This window comes from Sinocyclocheilus grahami, unplaced genomic scaffold (genome assembly GCF_001515645.1).
Source record: "Sinocyclocheilus grahami isolate Dianchi unplaced genomic scaffold, SAMN03320097.WGS_v1.1 scaffold972.1, whole genome shotgun sequence".
In the NCBI taxonomy this organism is placed as follows: Eukaryota; Metazoa; Chordata; class Actinopteri; order Cypriniformes; family Cyprinidae; genus Sinocyclocheilus; species Sinocyclocheilus grahami.
Window position 1 is genome coordinate 748655 of NW_015506151.1, and position 18061 is coordinate 766715.

An 18061-nucleotide genomic window follows, 5' to 3' on the forward strand; every position below is an offset into this window, starting at 1 on the left:
GAGCTGGTTTGAGTTCGTGAGTGGGATGGATTGTTTGCTGTGTGCATTTGAGCCGAAGCCAGGGCACATGTGTAGGAGGAGCAGCACAGAGTGAGTGAATCATACATTAGGACATTTGCTGTATTATTTCTGGTCAGTGTGCTGAAGATTAAAAGATCATCTGCAGGTTAGAGACGTGCCAGTGCTTGGAAATTGTTCAGGTTGGATAAAATGCTTAGGATGAAAGAAAAATGAGAAAATGTTTTGTTCTCACATTATCATTGAAATACATTCAAATAAATATACACTAAATCAGTTTTTTGTTGCCTCGGTGTGTAGTGTGTGAGTGAGATAGAAAAGGTAGGAGGGATGTAATCACTGATTGCCTAAGGCAAAAGATCAAGAGTTGCTCCTTATGTAACATGTAAATGAATGTGCACTGGGCACTGTGTGCTAAACAATTTTATACTGGAAAGAGTCGGGTCTGGTCTTTTAGATGGTTGCGGTGCTGCTTGTTGCATCATGAAGTATTTTAATATACGCTTTCCAATGAGATAAAACATTTCGCAGATACACATGAAGATGCAGAGAGCAGAGGAGGTCACCATGAAGAGAGTGAAGATTTTCTTCTCTGTGGGACGGGAGATGAAACAATCCACTGTATTCGGACAAGGATCCAGCGAACACTTTATGAGGCGACGGAGGTCATATCCTTTATACACGTGATGAAGAATATAGAGAAAGGCAGCATCAGCTGTGGCTTTAAAGATCAAGCTTAACAGGTAGGTCCACCAAAGACCCCCACGCTTTTTCCCAGGGTTGGCGTATAAATGGGTGCCCTCGTGGACGGTCGTGTACTTCTTGTCTTTTTCCTCTCTGTATTTGACGTGGGCTACGACCAACAGCGACGGACATGTGACAAAGATGAGCTGTAAGGCCCACAGACGGATGTGAGAGATGGGGAACGTGCTGTCGTAGCAGACGTTGGTGCAGCCGGGCTGCCTGGTGTTGCAAATGAATTCTTTGCTCTCGTCGCCCCAAACGCTTTGAGCTGCCACCACAAACACCAGAACACGAAACACAAACACCACAGACAGCCAAACTCGACCAAACACTGTAGAATATTTATTGACCCCGCTAAGAATGTCCTCCAGTCCTGACCAGTTCATCCTTGATCACAAACTATGTCCTGAAATAAATACAATTACATATGAAACTCAATACTTTTGCACAATGACAAGGATAAAATCACAGAAACAGGCCATTCTAGTTTGGGTCAGTGAATCTCCTGACAACTGGTGTCATGAAAGTATGGCCTAAATTTAACCAAAAAGCTAATGGGTTTTCATCATGTCATTTTTTGTGTTGCTGATTATCTTTTTAATTAGCCAGTGGAGATTTTGTCTCCGATTAATATTTAAACTCCGGAGGCGTTCAGCCATGCATAACAGGTACTCCAGATTGTTTCCAAAACTCTAATCAAAAAGTTTGCAAAATCTGATTCTGTTCTGTGTGCTTTAAATGGACGTTATGACAGGTAATCTTATAATAAGGGTTTTTGCAAACACAAGGGTGACACATTTAAATATATAAAAAGCAGGTGTTGACATACATTTCCAAACAGGGTTTCACCTGCTCATTATAACGCCTTGCTGTTTTCAATTTGCAGGCAAAAATGTGGATTTGTCATGCTGGATCACACCTGGGTTTGTCACAGCTAAGATGTCTCATAGCTGCTCCAACATGTTTTTAACATTTTTGTAATAATACGTAAAAACATAAATAGTGTGTGTGTGAATATTTACACTACCGTTCAAAAGTTTGGGACCAGAAGGATTTGTAATGCTTTTTAAAGAAGATTTTATGCTCATCAAGGCTGCATTTATTTGATCAAAAATACAGGAACAAATTTAATATTGTGAAATATTATTATGATGTAAAATAACATTTTCTATTTTAATATACATTAAAATCTCATTTATTTCTGTGATCAAAACTGAATTTTCAGCATCATTACTCCAGTCTTCAGTGTCACATGATCCTTCAGAAATCATTCTAATATGCTGATTTATTATCAGTGCTGGAAACTGTTGTTTTTTTGGAACCTGTGATACTTTTTTTCAGGATTCTTTGATGACTAAAAAGTTAAAAAGAAGAGCATTTATTTAAAATGGAAATATTTTCTAACAATATACACTACTGTTCAAAAGTTTGGGGTCAGTACATTTTTATTCTTTCTTTTTTTTTGAAAGAAATTAAAACTTTTATTCAGCAAGGATGTGTTAAATTTATAAGAAGTGATAGCAAATATTTATATAGTAAGAAAATATTTCTATTTTGAATAAATACTGTTCTTTTTAACTTTTTATTCATCAAAGAATCCTGAAAAAAGTATCGCAGTTTCCAAAAAAAAAAAAAAATTGGCAGCACAACAGTTGCCAACATTGATAATTCTAATAATAAATCAGCATATTAGAATGATTTCTGAAGGATCATGTGACACTTTAGACTGGCGTAACGGCTGATGGAAATTCAGCTTTGCATCACAGAAATAAATTATATTTTAAAGTATATTAAAATAGAAACCATTATTTTATATTGTAATAACATTTTGCAAGATTACAATTTTTTTCTGTATTTTTGATCAAATAAATGCAGCCTTGATGATAATAAGAGACTTCTTTAAAAACGAATAATCCTTCAGAAATCATTATGCAGTGGCGTTGCTTAATTATTATTATTATTATTATTATTTGTATGATACATTGTTTTCAGGATTTTCTGATGAATATAAAAATAGTATACTTGTATAAACAAAATGATACAACAAAATACCCCTTTTTTTATTAGTCCACTTTGTGCTTCTAGCCACATATACGCGTACTAACTAAAATGTAGTATTTTCATGTAGTTTCTTACAATTCCTATGTTGATAAGACATATCTTTGTTTGGTAGCTACTCAGTAATAACTAATAAGTAGCTACTAATAAAAGAAGCATACATAAAAGAAGATCTTACCGTGTTTTGCCACAAAACTGATTGACATTGAAACAGGAAGCACAAAAAGAGAACAAAACAAAAAGCACAAAAAGAGGGAAAGATTGAACCTAAAGTAAAATCCCTTAAGAAATCCTGTCCAACCTGATCTATGGCTTAGTCACCATCATACCTGAGTGTATGGTTTACTCATATGAGACACCTGTGTTGATGGAGCTGCTTTAGGAGGGTGTGGTGCTGGAGGGTGGGTGCTGCGTGCTGTTCATTAGATATGATCTTACAGACAGGGACTGTAACGTGAGTTGGCCTTCACGGATACATTTTGAAGCCTTGCAGCCTTGTCGTGTGTCATCACCACACCCAGCAATCTGCAAATATTATATAATACATGAAAACACATGACATTTTTCTCTAAGATCATTTTTTAATCATTAAGATCAATTTTCGAAGCAGATTGCAGGTAGGCTATACAATTTGATCAGTTTTGGCTGTTAATGGAAAAAAGGAGTAATACATGCTTTAACTCTTTCTCACCAGAAGGTGGTGACAACTTCATTTTTAAAATCTATGCTGTGAGCTCCTTCTTAAAGTCCCCCTGTAGTGAAAATCAAGTTTTTTCTATGTTGTTTATTTGTCTTTATGGTGTTTTTAATATGCTTTTAGACAAACATGTGCCAATCTATTAATCAACACCATTGTTGAGTATTTTCTCCTTAAAACTAGTTTCCCAAAGAGCCCTGGGTTTGCTACGTCACAAACCAATAACCAATCACGTCAAGGGATCGATTCCTATCACTAGCATGCAAAATATACCGATACCAGCACAAAACCAAAAATAAATCAGAGCAAAAAACTCATGAAGCTGTGGTTTAGTGTGAATTTAGAACCGCTAACTTGCATTATAACCCGTGGCAACAGTGTAAAAGTAGCCCGCGGGCGCGAATTAACAATCACAAACGGCTGCATTCGAGTCTTCAAGGCATTTTAGGACACAACATCGTCAAGTAAGTACCTTTAACGAATGTTACAGTATTCACTGTAGTTGTCTGCTAGTAAAAACATAGTTTTATCAGTCATTATCCGTGTATGCCATTGTTTTGCGGTTACTACAGTTCAGTGGATCAGGAGGCGCTGGCTGGTGTGTGACTGAGTGGAGGCGGGGCTAATTTGCATATTCATAGCTCCGCGTATAGTAAATGAGGCAAGGGTGTAGAGTTACATTCAAGCTATTTTAAGGCATGAGAAAATTATTTTCACAAGAAAAAACATTTAAATATGTCATTTTGATGTTCAAAGATAAGTTTTAAGGGATAAAATAATTTACTACAGGGGGACTTTAAATATTTTAATAAATATTTTAATGATATGTGTGGCCATTTGATAGGTTATATGGTTATTTTTACGTTATAAAGACATTTGTACTATCTAATTTCAGAAGAAGAATGAGTTTTTTTTTTATAAATTCACATAAACATTATTTTATATTAATTCATGCTTATTTAATTTAAAGTAAATCATTTTATCTACCACCGAAACTTTTTATATATACTGTAATAATCACAAACAACTCTTAAAATGTATAGATGTTAGAAGAATCAACGCGATTGGAACAGACCGATTATTAGCGGATAAAAAGGTAACATGTAGCCACTGTGTTCGTTCGAATGTGAAAGGTGCCGTTTTATTGGCCACGTGACTGCGGTCAGCCAATCAGCGGTCATCTGTCGCCTGGCTACGGGAGCTCTATGGTCGGGGAGAGCTAGCCGGCTAGCAGCGTCTCTCAATCCTTTCTCTCTTTGACACGGTATACATATCTACCGTCAGCTCTTTGTAAGTATCTATATGATATTATATCTCATTTTATTCTGTCATTAATAAACATCTAGATGATCGATGGATTGTGAACTTGTGCGTGTCTTTAAATATATACGCGTTTAGCAGCTCTAACATACGCTAGTCGGACAAGAGCCAACTAATCGCGTAAAAACATGGGGCTTTATAACAATTTTTTGCCATTGTAACGTAATTATACTATATTATATATAGTGTAAATGTGTATTAATGACTTGAACTGTCAGATAACAACAATGCTCTTTGTAAATAACATCTATTTTTATAAACGCCTTAAAATTCACACAAAAAGGCAGTGGGTCTTATGGGCCTGGTGATTTACATGTGGATATTAATAAACTTAGTATTTTATGAATGTGTGTTTTTAATTAAATGGTTGTTTAATCCGTCCTCCACAAATATAGATGAATGTGTGGTCAGCAAATGTACCCCATTGTGTTCCATGCAATTATTTTTCTGATTTAAAAGAATAGTTAACCCAATTTTGCTTTTGCCGTTTACTCTCTCTCGCATGTCGTTCCAATCCAAAATATGATTTTCTGTCTTCTGTGGAGCACAATACAAAGAGACATGTTAGTCAGAATGACGTTCTCAGTCACCATTCACTTTCATTGTATGGGAAAATATGTAATAAAAGTGAATGATGACAGATGCTGTCATTCTGCTTAACATCTCTCTTTGTTTTCCACAGCAGAAAGAAACTTTCCTGGATTTGGAGGAACATGAAGGTGAGTAAATGACAGATTCTTCATTTTTGAATGAACTGTCCCTTTAAGAAAGAGATAATGGTCAAAAATAGACAGTATGGGCAGTGGTGACTGAGATATGTGTCATACAGTCATAGGAATGTGTGTATGGGCTTTGCAAATTTATATCCACCTTTTTAAGATTCATCTGATGGTGTATTAGCCTAATATTATTTATATTTTATAACATAAGTCTGTACTAGAGTCCGACCGATATATCGTTTTGCCGATATTATCGGCCGATATGAGCCTGTCGCCGATATATCGGTATCGGCGAATATGCCGCCGATATGATTTTTTTTTTTTACAGAACATATAATGCAGATAAAATGCTTGAAATGGTGTAATTACTTAGTTTGTCCAGCAGAGCGCGCTCCATTGTTTGCTACTGGCGACCTGGATGAAACGCTTTAAAGCTTAAGTCAATAGAAAACCATTGAAACTTTGAACGGCCATATCTCCTTAACGGCACGGCGAATCCGCACCAAATTCGGGGGATCTCTTCAGCTCAAGGAACCCTCCCGAATGTGAATCGAGTGTACGTCTCGAGGCCCTCTTTCGAATGAGACCACCCCCGCGTGGATAGCTCCCGGGGTTCGGGAGTTACGGGTGGTTAAATTTGCGGTCCGGCGCAGACCGATCTAACGATCCCGGGGGGCTACCGACGCGCGGAGGGTGGCGTTCGAGAGGCCACGCCGCACTGATGCAGTAATTCATGCAAAAGGAGGCCCAACCAAGTATTGAGTACATGTACAGTAAATGAACATACTTTCCAGAAGGCCAACAATTCACTAAAAATGTTTTTTTTTTATTGGTCTTATAAAGTATTCTAATTTGTTGAGATAGTGAATTGGTGGGTTTTTGTGAAATGTGAGCCAAAATCATTATAATTAAAAGAACCAAAAACTTAAACTACTTCAGTCTGTGTGCATTGAATTTATTTAATACACGAGTTTCACAATTTGAGTTGAATTACTGAAATAAATGAACTTTTCCACGACATTCTAATTTATTGAGATGCACCTGTAGCACCAGTCAAATGTTTGGACACACAAATGGGAAAGTGTCCAAACTTTTGACTGGTACTGTACTATAATATACACAAAGAATATCGGCCGATATATCGGTATCTGCCTTTTTTAAACTCCCTAATATCGGTATCGGCCCCAAAAAACCCATATCGGTCGGGCTCTAGTCTGTACTAACACAAATAGACATACATTAGCTCTTTTCCTTTTCCATTCTTGACTTGTTTCTTTAAAAATAATATTAACAGTTTGGAATGAAGAACAGTCTTGTTTATTTCTTGTTTTATGTTGATTATCTTCTCTAGGTGCAAAGTAGAGACAGTCACGAATGGTGAAGATAGAATGCAGAGTTCTCAACTTGTTTTCTGTTCACTTATTGAAAGTAAGTGCATGATAGGCGATATATACGTAAACCGACTGATAAATATTTTCCATGTATACCACCGTGTTATAATGTTGTACAAGACCTGTATGCTTTTATGATGAGAGTTCATAATCCATCCAATGGCTGAAGTCAATATATGTGGTGGAATGAGGTCTCTCTTCAGCCGTAGGGTTTATCCAGTAATCATTTGGTGACATGTTTGGTTCACTGCACTAACTTGCTGGTTGTGATGTGCCTTAGGATCCACTGCCCTGGTTATTGATTGGTCACCGTCCTTTTTCTTATTCCAGGCTGCACATTTATGGCGTTTGTCAGTGTGAGTGGAGACTTCTGCCAGGCACAGCACCTGGTCATTGTAGACAAGTGAACAGAGGTCCTGCCGTATGAAGATTATACTACCTGACTGCCCGTCTTAAATTCTGCCCTTTCGGGGAGCATCTTTTTTTTTGTCCAGAGTTAACGTGTATGAATCGGTTTGAGCCAATCCAGGTACTAGAGAGCGAATCGTTCTTTCTCTTTAGTGCCAACTGATCAGCTCTCCTCTCCTGAATGGGGTAATTATAAATTGCGAATCAGAAGGATAGTCCCCTTCTTTTAGTTTTTATTTTAAAGCTGTGGGAGCGTGAAAGTGGTCTGCTTCTCCTGTGTCCCTTTTTTTTTTTTTGAAAACCATTATTTCTACCCCTGTAGAAGATTCAGAAGTTGTTTTCATCAAGTCCAGTTAATACTTCATTTGAGTGTCAAAATGAATCGCCCTGCTCCTGTTGAGATCACCTACGAATGCATGAGGTTTCTCATCACCCACAATCCCACCAATTCACAGCTGGCCAAGTTTACAGAGGTAATACTCAAGATGGAAACAGTTGATATGGATAGTAATATTAACACGAGGGTCAGAGCTGAATTTTTTTTTTCTTTTGTCAATATCTTTTAGGAACTAAAGAGTTTTGGAGTGCAGACGCTTGTTCGGGTTTGTGATGCAACTTATGACAAAACACCAGTGGAAAAAGAAGGCATTGAAGTTTTGGTGAGCAATTAACCTTTTTAAATATTTTAAATATAATAAGATTCTGACAGAATTTGGTATTTTGTGATTATCACAGAGGATTGTTTCTTTGTTTTATTTAATGTGAAAATGTGTTTTCCTTTAGGATTGGCCTTTTGATGATGGTTGTTCGCCCCCTGATCAAATTGTTGACGACTGGTTGAACCTTCTCAAATGTAAATTTAAAGATGAACCAGGCTGTTGCATTGCAGTACATTGCGTTGCTGGATTGGGACGGTAAGTATCATCAGGACAAATCTGATTCAGTCAGGTTCACACTAGGGCTGTGCGATATGGACAAAAAAACCTATCGTGATTTCTTTGATCAATTTTGCAATTTCAATTTTAATCACGATTTTGACACACACAGACATGCTTTACAGTCATTAATGCATTCAGTGTGAATTTGAAACATATTTCCAAAAGAAAACCAATTAGAGCTTTATCAAAAAGCTGTAACATGTCTCTAGAACAGACATAAGGCAAAATAATCACTAAGTAAAGGTGTAGCAAAATGTCTCTAGAATAGACATATGGCAGAAAAAAAAAATCCTGTGTCCAGGGATTTTTTTTGCCATGCATTGGTCATAGAGCTCTTTGTGGCGTTGCCTCAGATGTTTAACTAGATTTGTTGCGCCATGTTCACACGTACTCCGTCTGCAGTGCGTATACAGTTTCTGAAAATGCTTTTTCAGCATTGTTATTCTCTTTTATAACAGTACAGTAAAACAATCTTTCATAGACATATTCATGTTTAAACTCAATAAATATAACTTTAACTACCACCACGAGTGCCATCTATTATTGCCTTGTTTATCTAAAAGTGCACTTTTCCTTGCTTTAAATCTTGCCAAAAAGCCATGTGTTGACTGTGAAACAGTAGACTTTAATTATATGCATTTATAGTGTAATTACTCAATTTCCATGTCAATCCATGTTAATTTTTACCGCAAATAATGTGCTGTCACTTTAATTCAGCGTGTGCAGAACAGCAGAAATAGATTCCGTGTGGAAACGATTGCAGCATGACTGCTGCAGACGCACCATTCCTGCAGCGCACTGCCGGACCGCAGTCGCGTGCAGTGTGAACGCTCTGATCCGTTAACATGGACACGGAAAAAATACGCACCACAGACGGAGTGTGAGAACCTGGCGTTACGTTTGTATGCCCGCCCGGTCTGTTCTGTTCTCGTGCTCCATTTAGGCGCACTGCATTCTGATTGGTTCGGATAGCATACTGTGGGAGGTCGGGGGCGCAGAAAATCGTGCTATAAAGTGATTTAGAAATCGCGCAAGCTCAAATCGCGATTTTATGACGATTTCGATTAATCGCACAGCTCTAATTCACACACACAGATATGAAGTGTTGGTTTGTGTTTGTCTGTCTGTAGCTCACTGAGATATATTACGCTGTGTCATTTTTGAGTTATCTTGGACCTGATGTGCAGAAATATGTCGTTCTTTTGGAACATTTTGTGCTGTAATGGTGTGAACCTCAGCATTTATCTAAATCAGTCAGAGAAATTCCTGGTCAGTAACCAAGTGTCATGAATCATGACGTATTTTAAATAGTTTTAAATGAGAACAGCTTTTTTTGTGTGTGTGTTCAGAGCTCCTGTCTTGGTGGCCATAGCCTTAATCGAATGCGGGATGATGTACGAAGATGCTGTCGAGTATATTCGTCAGTGAGTCACACAATCAAAGTTTTCATTTTTCTATGGAATATGATTTGTTTTTGTCATTTTGTGATGTGACCGATCATTTTTCTTTTTAGGAAAAGGCGTGGGGCTTTTAACGCCAAACAGCTTATGTACCTTGAAAAATACAAACCCAAGATGCGCCTGCGCTTCAAGGATGCCAATGGTCAAAACTGCTGCATTCAGTAAATAAACATTCATCCAAAGGATCTTTGGAAACGACTGATATAATTATTATTGTTAGTGTTATGATCCATTTTTGTTTGATTACTATATTGGACCAGGATTTTGCTGTACTACAGTGCCAAGCACACAAGCAGGTTATGCAGTAGTGTTTTTTTGACCAAACAGTCTAGCCAATCTTGTAAACTCACAGGCAGGTCTCGCTAGTGATGTTTTTCATTGTGGCAAACACATTGGTATAATGATTGAGTGCAGTTGTTAGTGTTTTATGCCCTATCTAAAACTAGGTGTCCCCAGTTTTCTGGATTGTGTAACAACATCCTGCGGTGATCAGCATCCTGCTGTAAGTGATCTCACTTTGTTGGTGCTTCTCTTGAAGTCTGTCAGCTTCTCCAAAGTTACATGGGCACCTCTACTGTATCTAATGTTAGAGATATTAAACATTCCAAGAGATTCATAGCTCTGATGGATACTAGATTATGGTTGTCAGTAAAACGGACAGATGAATGAAATCCTAGATAATCCAATCAACAAAACTTCCTCTTCAAACTGATTGTGAAATGAGTCAAATTCACAGAATTAAAAAAAAAAAAAATCCAATTATTTTATTTTTGGTGTAATGTTTTTTTTTCTCTTCACTTAATGCTGGTGGAAACCTGAAATTTTGGCAGAAATGGACATCTGATACACTGTAGTATGTGCAAGAAACATTGTATTCGATGTCTGTAATACAATAGAAACGTAATGTATATCATGGTAGTGAATATTTTTTCAATACTCATGTATGGTGTAAAGCAATTCAAATTCCACGAATCTGATTCTTGAAATCAGATTTAACATCCTTAATTATGTATATTATTAAACATGAATGAGTAAAGCAGTTAAGTCTATATATGTGTAATAATACAAGATGCATCATATATTTACTAACAAAAAAAGTACCATGGTATTGCCGTGTTTTTAAACATGTCCTTTGGCAATATGAAAAAAAAGATGTCAATCTAATACAAAAAAATATATCTATTTTTTTTTTTTACAGAAAATTTCTTTTTTCAGTTTTTTTTCCCCGCCAAATGAAGAGAATATTCGTGCAATTTCTAACGTGTGGACTTTCGGTGGTGTTTTCTTTTCTTGACCACGAGTCGGTGCAATGCATATTGACTGGACAGACAGTCAAATGGATGGTGCCTGAACGCGAATGCTACTATGGTAAAGGTTATGCTCATGAATATTAATCACGTTGCGTGACTGGATACTTTAGGAAGGTTTGCCCAGATCCGTCAGTATGATCGATTTAATATTCATGAGCTAAACTTTCGCAGTAGTAGAATTAGTAATTCAGTAGTCCGGACTGTTTACACCTATGGCAACCCATTTAAACATTTATTCTTTAAAAATATTTTATTTTACACTATATTTTGTTACTAATACATGTTTTTAAAGTACTAGTAAGCAGAATTGTGACTAATATCTTGTACTTATTCATCACACGCTATCACTATCCCAATTTAAAACTATCAATTTCATTTTTAGTGTTAAATAATTTTCTCAGTTGAATTCAATGGTGATCTGTTGTTCAGATATCTATTAGGCTGTTCACTTATGACTTATATGTATTCCAGATGTTGCTGGTACCTGATTCAGTCTTTATTAAATTGGATGGATGAGTTTTTAGACACTGCATGAAAAAAAAAAATCAAATAATTTTTTTTGTTGTTGTAATGTTTTTTTTTCTCTTCACTTAATGCTGGTGGAAAACTGAAATGTTGGCATAAACGGACATCTGATACACTGTAGTATGTGCAAGAAACATTGTATTAGATGTCTGATTGTAATACAATAGAAATGTAATGTATATCATGGTAGTATAAATAATTTTCTCAGTTGAATTCAATGGTGATCTGTGGTTCAAATATCTATTAGGCTGTTCACGTATGACTTATATGTATTCCAGATGTTGCTGGTACCTGTTTCAGTCGTTAGTACTTATTCTTTAACCACTAGTAACTATTCAGATATTTACCAGCATCTATTCCTGTTTCCATGCTACAAATTGGATGGATGAGTGTTTAGACACTGTATGTATTAAAGTATCCTCATATAGCCGTTCAATAATATAACGAATAGCTTGTAAATAGTACATAAATTAAAAATACGAGGACGATATAGACAGATACGAGTTAAAGATATAAATGTGAAAACGGCTTGCCATAAAAACCTGCACAAAACGCTACTAGTAACTATTCAGATATTTACCAGCATCTATTCCTGTTTCCATGCTACAAATTGGATGGATGAGTTTTTAGACACTGTATGTATTAAAGTATCCTCATATAGCCGTACAATAATATAACGAATAGCTTGTAAATAGTACGTAAATTAAAAATACGAGGACGATATAGACAGATACGAGTTAAAGATATAAATGTGAAAACGGCTTGCCATAAAAACCTGCACAAAACGCCGAAGCCACTGGATTGGGACGCCGCTGTGACGTAAATGACCCAGTTCAGATGGCGCATCCTTTCACCACATTCACAGGACCAAACTCATAACGGGCAAAGGGCTTGAACAACATAATTATCCATTTAACTTTTTGTTCAATCTACTTTGGAAGTTAAAGACGTATTGTTTTTATTCAGGTCTTCCTGTCTGATTTCGCTAGTCTTCAATCATGATGCCGGTAAGTTTGTAACAACAGCTCATGATACTTCACTGCCGCTGAGATGATTGACAGCTCTCACTCAACATTCATAACTCGTGTATGCATTGCGTTGGACTGCGGGATTCAGTTAGACTATCATGAAGGAATGCGGCTCTTATGGCTTGTCAGTCGTAGTAAGGATCGAGTTAGAGAAGCAGTCATGCTGAAGAAATCACTGCATGTGCCAGATCATATCAAATGGGTGTGATACGGATTTTAATATTAAATTGCCTGTTATGAGGGTCAAGTGACTGGTCACATACAGTATATCATTTTAAGTCAACAAAACAACTAGCCTGTGTGGCTTCTCAGATTTTGGTTGAATGCAGTTGGCTTACTGTAAAATGTCCTAGAGTGAATTACATGCACAATAGGATCTCTTTATATTTACATACATTATAAAACATTTTTTTGAAAAGATTATTGGAGTATATTTGATAAGAAAATAATATTTCAGTTTTTCTAATTCTGGTGTTTCTATTGTTTGTGATATTTACTAGCAATTTCTGAGTGAAAATTGTTTCTACAGTTTTGTTTTTCTTATCTAAACTGGCCCCCAGAAGTGTTTTGACACTTTATCCACTCTTAAAATGTATGAATGTATTTATGCTCTATTATATAGATGTTTTGTTTACATTTTTTTTCTTTTTGATTCTTTCTGAAAAAGGGCATTTTTGGACCAGTTGGTTAATACTATTAGTGATTTTTAAAACGGCTTAGAAAGAGTTCTACGCTTGCAGTCTAGCATCACCTTGCTTTATGTGATACTTTGCATCAAATTATATATAAATAAATGTATGTATACACACACACACACACACAATTTGGTCAATATTGGTTTATTTTCCTTGTAGCTATAATGTTTGTCAGTAACACTTTACAATTACAATACGATTTCATTTTTGTTTACATTAGTTGACCACATTATTTAACGTGAACTAATAATGAATTTATGAATTATTTATTATCAATATCAGTCTATGTTAATTTCAATATGTACTAATACATATTTAAAATCAAAACATTGTATTTGGTAAAGTAATAGTTAAGATTCTGTCATTTACTAAACCTCAAGTTGTTCAAAACCTTTCTTCTGTTGAAGATAAAAGAAGATATTTTGAAGAATGTTGGTAATTAAACAGCTGCCGGTAGCCATTGACTTCCATATTGTGAAGAAAATGTTGGTTACCAACATTCTTCTTTTGTGTAGAAGAAAGACATTCATACAGGTTTGGAACTTGAGGGTTAGTATATAACAATAAATAAAAAATTTGGGGTGAACTATCCCTTTAAATTTAATTAATGAAATGTGAACTAGCATGAACAAACAATGAACAACTATATTTTTACTAATAATACTTTTTTCTTTTTTTTAAAAAATATTTTTGCTTAAAAATCTATTGTTTATTGTTAGTTCATGTTTGCTAATACATTTACTAATGTTAACCAGTGAAACATTGTAAAGTGTTCCCGGATTGTCTTGTTCACCCAATTATTACTATAAAATGCTATGTATTTTTAATTCATTCTGCTTTTACTGATATTTATTCTACATTCTGGTTGTGTTTGTGTCCCTCATCCTGTCAGATTTCTTGTACTGTCTTTGTTTCTGAGTGAGAGTGATGCAGTTTGTGGCTGTGTTGAATGAAACATTAGCCTGCGGGGAGTATTTTAAGGCGCTCTGCGGTGAGCTGTGGAAAGGTTGGGTCAGTTGTCAGAATTCCTGAATTGTGACACACTCAGGGTTGTGTGCTTCTAAATCCCTCACACCCCAAATCCTGGAGCACTTTTCCCAGCAAATGCACAGAATACTGTTAGAATAGAAACTGCCATTTTATTTTTCATCTCCATGAGGCAGCAGTGTCCCTCAATAGGAGGTTTTAGGGCACAGATTACAGGGAGAGCCAGATAGGGTCAAGGGTCAAAGGTGAATGAAAGGAGCGTCCTCTGTACTGAAGTTAACCTTTCACCTTTGCACAGGCAGTCCCATTTGGAGTTCAGACAGCTTGGACTGAGAGTGGATTTAGAGTTAACCGATAGAGTTAATGGACTGCACTCTTCCCCTGTAGTGAACAGAGATTCTCTCAATTTTGGCTGCATGTTTCCTTTTTTGGCTGCATAGACCACAGGAATGATTCCATAACATGTCAAACTCCAATGCAGACATGTGCGATTAACCTTAGGACTCCAGATTGACATGTCATTATAAAAGTAGACTTTAAGAATTTATCTGCCAAACAACCAACATGCACAGATTAGTGATGGGAAGTCCAATTTCTTTCTGTGAACTGGTTCACCAGTTTGTTTGTCACATATACACAATTCTATTAATAAAGCACCCAGTATTTATGTGATATGTGGATGTTGTACATGTCTAAAGCATATAGATTGAATAAAGAAGTCTTAATCAACTCACCTTTTTATATAAACCATCAAAAACCTTAATTTCACCACTTGTTGCCATACTACTGTTGACTTGAAACGACTGCCATCAGATCACTGTTGTATTTCCAATACATTTGAGTTGTTATACTTTATGCTTTTTCGGTAAAAGTCATCAGAAACATAAATTTTGCCTCCCTTTTTAAACCCTCAGCAGACAGTTTGTAAACTGGACTTGACCGTATACCTTCATAGATTAACTGGAGTGCAGAATGAGAAAAACTGGCAGAATGGGATCGTAAACTATTGGATTTTGGCTCATTTCGAGTCGGAGTGACTGTCAGGCATGTCCGAAAGTGAGTTTTGATTGAGTAACTTATAGAGCTGTGCTGACTCGAGCTGCAAACTGTTTCAGACGGTTCAGTCCAATTTGGTGAACTGATTCATCCAGATTACTAAAAAGAACCGGTTCCAAAAAAAATGATACGTTTGCGATCCGTACGTCACTAACCCAGATCAGTCTTTTATTTTCAGAGCTGGGGTTTATGTTGACTTACTGTACATATGAATATTTATAACTCTAGAAGTGCCGGATGGGAAATGCAGAAGTATTTTCTTCCTTTGGGACAAGATAAATAAAAGATCAAATATGAAAAGCAAGCAGAAATATCTGTCTTCATGTTAAGCTAATTCAAGTCTGGAGAATTTTCACAAGTTTGCTGCTTGCAATAAGCAAGAGTCATTCTGTTTTGCGATGTAAAATTGCGCACAGCGTTTTGAATATTCATAAACATCCATGCCGCTCATAGTGCAAAGTCTATGACTGCTATAAGCTATGACAAGTGAGTTTACGTTTGCAAATTGAGGCAGTAAATAGGAAGATGCACTCTGTTTACCTCACAGCTTGTTAATTTCCCGTAGAACTGAGCATTAAAGCTTTTAGATGAACCATGACGGATTTTCATTTGCTGTGAGAACATGAATCTGTCTCTTCTTTTCAATTTCCAGTTATAGATTGAAGAAATTGTGCCCTAGGTGAATGCACACACATTTCGGCTGTCTCGTCGTGTGATTTTGCCTGTCCTTTACACTCTGGCAGGCAGCTTTCTGGCTGTGAGATTACAACTTCATCTGCACTCAGAACAGAGAGTGTTGGCAGCTCAGGATCTTTAATACAACCAACATCGCTGTAGTAGGAAGCTGAGCCAGTGTTTGCTTTAGTTATTAGTCCTCACTAGTGTCACTCACATCTCCCCAGAGCCTCATTATTGAAATTGCGACCTCACAGTCTCCTGAGGGTATTGACTCTAGCGCTTCACCTTTGCATTAATGGTTACTTTGACTATACATTTTATGTTTAATATCATTAGCAAACATTATTAGTGATATAGTGCTTGGCATAACATTAGGATAAATACAAACCCAATTCCAAAAAAGTTGGGATACTGTACAAATTGTGAATAAAAACAGAATGCAATGATGTGGAAGTTTCAAATTTCAATATTGTATTCAGAATACAACATAGATGACATATCAAATGTTTAAACTGAGAAAATGTATCATTTTAAGGGAAAAATAAGTTGATTTTAAATTTCATGGCATCAACACATCTCAAAAAAGTTGGGACAAGGCCATGTTTACCACTGTGTGGCATCCCCTCTTCTTTTTATAACAGTCTGCAAACGTCTGGGGACTGAGGAGACAAGTTGCTCAAGTTTAGGAACAGGAATGTTGTCCCATTCTTGTCTAATACAGGCTTCTAGTTGCTCAACTGTCTTAGGTCTTCTTTGTCGCATCTTCCTCTTTATGATGTGCCAAATGTTTTCTATGGGTGAAAGATCCGGACTGCAGGCTGGCCATTTCAGTACCCGGATCCTTCTACGCAGCCATGATGTTGTAATTGATGCAGTATGTGGTCTGGCATTGTCATGTTGGAAAATGCAAGGTCTTCCCTGAAAGAGACGACATCTGGATGGGAGCATATGTTGTTCTAGAACTTGGATATACCTTTCAGCATTGATGGTGCCTTTCCAGATGTGTAAGCTGCCCATGCCACACGCACTCATGCAACCCCATACCATCAGAGATGCAGGCTTCTGAACTGAGCACTGATAACAACTTGGATTGTCCTTGTCCTCTTTAGTCCGGATGACATGGCGTCCCAGTTTTCCAAAAAGAACTTCAAATTTTGATTCGTCTGACCACAGAACAGTTTTCCACTTTGCCACAGTCCATTTTAAATGAGCCTTGGCCCAGAGAAAACGCCTGCGCTTCTGGATCATGTTTAGATATGGCTTCTTTTTTGACCTATAGAGTTTTAGCCGGCAACGGCGAATGGCACGGTGGATTGTGTTCACCGACAATGTTTTCTGGAAGTATTCCTGAGCCCATGTTGTGATTTCCATTACAGTAGCATTCCTGTATGTGATGCAGTGCCGTCTAAGGGCCCGAAGATCACGGGCATCCAGTATGGTTTTCCGGCCTTGACCCTTACGCACAGAGATTGTTCCAGATTCTCTGAATCTTTGGATGATATTATGCACTGTAGATGATGATAACTTCAAACTCTTTGCAATTTTTCTCTGAGAAACTCCTTTCTGATATTGCTCCACTATTTTTCGCCGCAGCATTGGGGGAATTGGTGATCCTCTGCCCATCTTGACTTCTGAGAGACACTGCCACTCTGAGAGGCTCTTTTTATACCCAATCATGTTGCCAATTGACCTAATAAGTTGCAAATTGGTCCTCCAGCTGTTCCTTATATGTACATTTAACTTTTCCGGCCTCTTATTGCTAACTGTCCCAACTTTTTTGGAATGTGTAGCTCTCATGAAATCCAAAATGAGCCAATATTTGGCATGACATTTCAAAATGTCTCACTTTCAACATTTGATATGTTATCTATATTCTATTGTGAATAAAATATAAGTTTATGAGATTTGTAAATTATTCCATTCCTTTTTTACTAACAATTTGTACAGTGTCCCAACTTTTATGGAATTGGGTTTGTAAAATAACTGAACATAAACATAGGAGCTTGATAAAATAACCATTTTAGAAGAA

At 36.7% G+C, this 18061-nt stretch overlaps 3 protein-coding genes across 6 annotated transcripts in view; 2 read left to right on the forward strand and 1 right to left on the reverse strand.

Moving 5' to 3' along the window:
- Positions 1-392: 392 nt before the first annotated feature.
- Positions 393-3057, reverse strand: LOC107564980 (gap junction beta-4 protein-like). The gene is made up of 2 exons (XM_016250167.1): positions 2999-3057; positions 393-1168 (listed from the first exon to the last, which is right to left on the reverse strand). Exon 2 carries the CDS (start codon positions 1146-1148, stop codon positions 393-395), a length of 756 nt encoding a protein of 251 aa, XP_016105653.1. The 5' UTR covers positions 1149-1168; positions 2999-3057.
- A 1633-nt stretch (positions 3058-4690) lies between these two features.
- On the forward strand, positions 4691-10794 carry LOC107564961 (protein tyrosine phosphatase type IVA 2-like). 4 transcript variants are annotated; one of them, XM_016250142.1, is made up of 9 exons: positions 4693-4807; positions 5520-5556; positions 6908-6984; positions 7278-7541; positions 7678-7828; positions 7922-8014; positions 8139-8269; positions 9643-9717; positions 9807-10790. In XM_016250142.1, the coding sequence occupies exons 4-9, from the start codon at positions 7537-7539 to the stop codon at positions 9916-9918; spliced, it is 567 nt and encodes a 188-aa protein (XP_016105628.1). In that variant the 5' UTR covers positions 4693-4807; positions 5520-5556; positions 6908-6984; positions 7278-7536; the 3' UTR covers positions 9919-10790. The 4 variants fall into 4 exon arrangements, with proteins under 4 accessions (XP_016105630.1, XP_016105628.1, XP_016105627.1 ...); XM_016250144.1 differs by lacking the exon at positions 5520-5556 and having other exon boundaries at positions 4691-4807; positions 9643-9687; positions 9807-10794; XM_016250141.1 differs by lacking the exon at positions 5520-5556.
- A 1411-nt stretch (positions 10795-12205) lies between these two features.
- Positions 12206-18061, forward strand: part of LOC107564963 (apoptosis-stimulating of p53 protein 1-like) — a 46669-nt gene continuing 40813 nt past the window's right edge. The window contains exon 1 of the mRNA XM_016250147.1: positions 12206-12595. Coding sequence (XP_016105633.1) covers positions 12587-12595 — 9 coding nt within the window. The 5' untranslated portion in view covers positions 12206-12586. The remainder of the gene's footprint in view (positions 12596-18061) is intronic.